General features: G+C 49.4%; 1 protein-coding gene across 1 annotated transcript in view; it reads left to right on the forward strand.

Moving 5' to 3' along the window:
• Window positions 1–243: 243 nt before the first annotated feature.
• LOC106808291 (retinitis pigmentosa 1-like 1 protein) overlaps window positions 244–2,000 on the forward strand; it is a 66,785-nt gene continuing 65,028 nt past the window's right edge. The window contains exon 1 of the mRNA XM_014810945.1: window positions 244–460. Within this exon, the coding sequence (XP_014666431.1) occupies window positions 244–460 (217 nt within the window). The remainder of the gene's footprint in view (window positions 461–2,000) is intronic.

The following is a 2,000-nucleotide window of genomic DNA, read 5'->3' on the forward strand; positions in this document are numbered from 1 at the left end:
CCATCGCATCAATTCATTATTCATCCATCCATCCATTACCACCATCCCATCCATCCATCCATCCATCCATCCACCCATCCATCTATCCATCCATCCACCAATCAATCAATCAATCAATTAATTAATCAATCTATCCATCCCCCCTTCTTGCTGTGCGCCCGTCCGTCCGTCCATCCATCCAACACCTGACTCTAAAAAAATTTAATCGAAGCCGACGACGTCGTCATCGTCGCCATCGTCACAATGAAACAATTTGGCGCGTGCAACATCGTCGTCTTCGTCGTCGTCGTCGTCGTCATGGCGTCGCTCGCCGACGTTGCGGTTGCGTACGCTGTCGGCGCACCGGTCGACCGATGCGACAGCATGCGACCGAGCCACGGAGGAGGCGAGGATCTTCGGCCGTCTCCGTTCGCCGTCCTCGCACTCAACAACACCTACTACGCTGGAGAGGAGATCTATGGTAAGAGGATGGGAGAGTAGATCTATGGTAAGAAGAGGGGAGAGAGATCTATGGCGAAAGAGAAGGGGAGAGAAGATCTATAGTAAAAGGTGAGGAGAGGAGATCTATGGTAAGAGGAGGGGAGAAGAGATCTATGGTAACGGGAGAGGAGATCTATGGTAAGAGGTGAGGAGAGGGTATGTGTGGTAAAGAGGAGGGGAGAGGAGATCTATTGATTACGGGGAAGAGCAGGAGATCATATGGTAAGAGGGAAGGGCAGAGGAGATCTAATGGTAAGAGGAGAGAGAGAGGAATCTATCGGTAAGAAGAGGGAGAGGAGCATCTATGGTAACGGGGAAAGGAGAATCTATGGTAAGAGGAGAGGAGAGGAGATCTATGGTAAGAGGAGAGGAGAGGAGATCTATGGTAAGAGGAAAGGAGAGGAGATCTATGGTAAGAGGAGAGGAGAGGATGATCTAGCTGGTAAGAAAAGCGGCGAGAGGAATCTATGATAACGTGAGAAGAAAGGAAGATTATGCGTAATGAGAAGGAGAGGAGATCTCATGGTAATGAGAGGGGAGAAAGAGATCTAATGGTAATGGGAAAGGAGAATCTATTTGTTAAGAGGCGCAGGAGAGGGTAATGTGTGGGTGAGAGGAGGGGAGAAGAGATCTATGGTCAAAAATGGGGCGGGAGAGGAATCTATGTAGAGGAGGAAGAGGAATCTCATGAGGTAAAGAGCGAGGGGAGAGGAGATCATATGCGTTAAGAAGAGGGAAGATGGCGGTCTATGCGTAAGAGGAAGGGGAGAGGAGATTTATAGTAATAGCTAGGGAGGAGAGGTCTATGCGTAAGAAGTGGAAGCGGAAGAGGAATCTTATGGTATAGAGAGGGAAAAGAGGCGGTCTATAATAAGAGGAGAGGGGAGGAGATCTATGGTAAGGGGCGAAGCGGAAGCGAGCGTCTATAGTAAGAGAGAGGGGGGAGGAGATCTATGGTAAGAAGAGCCGGAAGCAGGCGTCTAAGTAAAGGAGGGGGGGAGAGATCTGATGGTAAGGGGAGGGAAGAGGCGCGTCTAGTAGTAGAGGGAGGGGGGAGGAGCATCTATGGTAAGAAAAGGAAGAGGCGGTCTATAGTAAGAGAGATGGGCGGGAGGATCTATGCGTAAGGGATGGGAAGAGGCGTCTATAGTAAGAGCGTAAGAAGAAGAGATCTATGGTACGGAGAGGAGATCTATGCGTAAAGGCGAGGAGCAGGGTATGTTATGTGGTAAGAGGAGGGGAAGAGAGCATCTTATGCCGTCAAAATGGGGAGAGCGAGATCTATGCTTTAAGGAAGGAATGAGATCATATGGGTAACAGAGGAGGGCAGAGCGAGATCGATATGGTAAGGGGAGGGAAGAGGAGATCTATATTAAGAGGAGGAACATGAGAGAGGAGATCTTAGAGTAAAAGAGGGGAGAGGCGCTGTCATATGGTAAGAGGAGGGAGAGTCGAATCTATGCGTTAACGGATGGAGGAGATCTATAGTAGAGAGAGCGAGAGGATATGTAGTGATCTCC

The sequence above is a fragment of the Priapulus caudatus genome, unplaced genomic scaffold, assembly GCF_000485595.1.
Source record: "Priapulus caudatus unplaced genomic scaffold, Priapulus_caudatus-5.0.1 Scaffold266, whole genome shotgun sequence".
NCBI classification, from domain to species: Eukaryota; Metazoa; Priapulida; class Priapulimorpha; order Priapulimorphida; family Priapulidae; genus Priapulus; species Priapulus caudatus.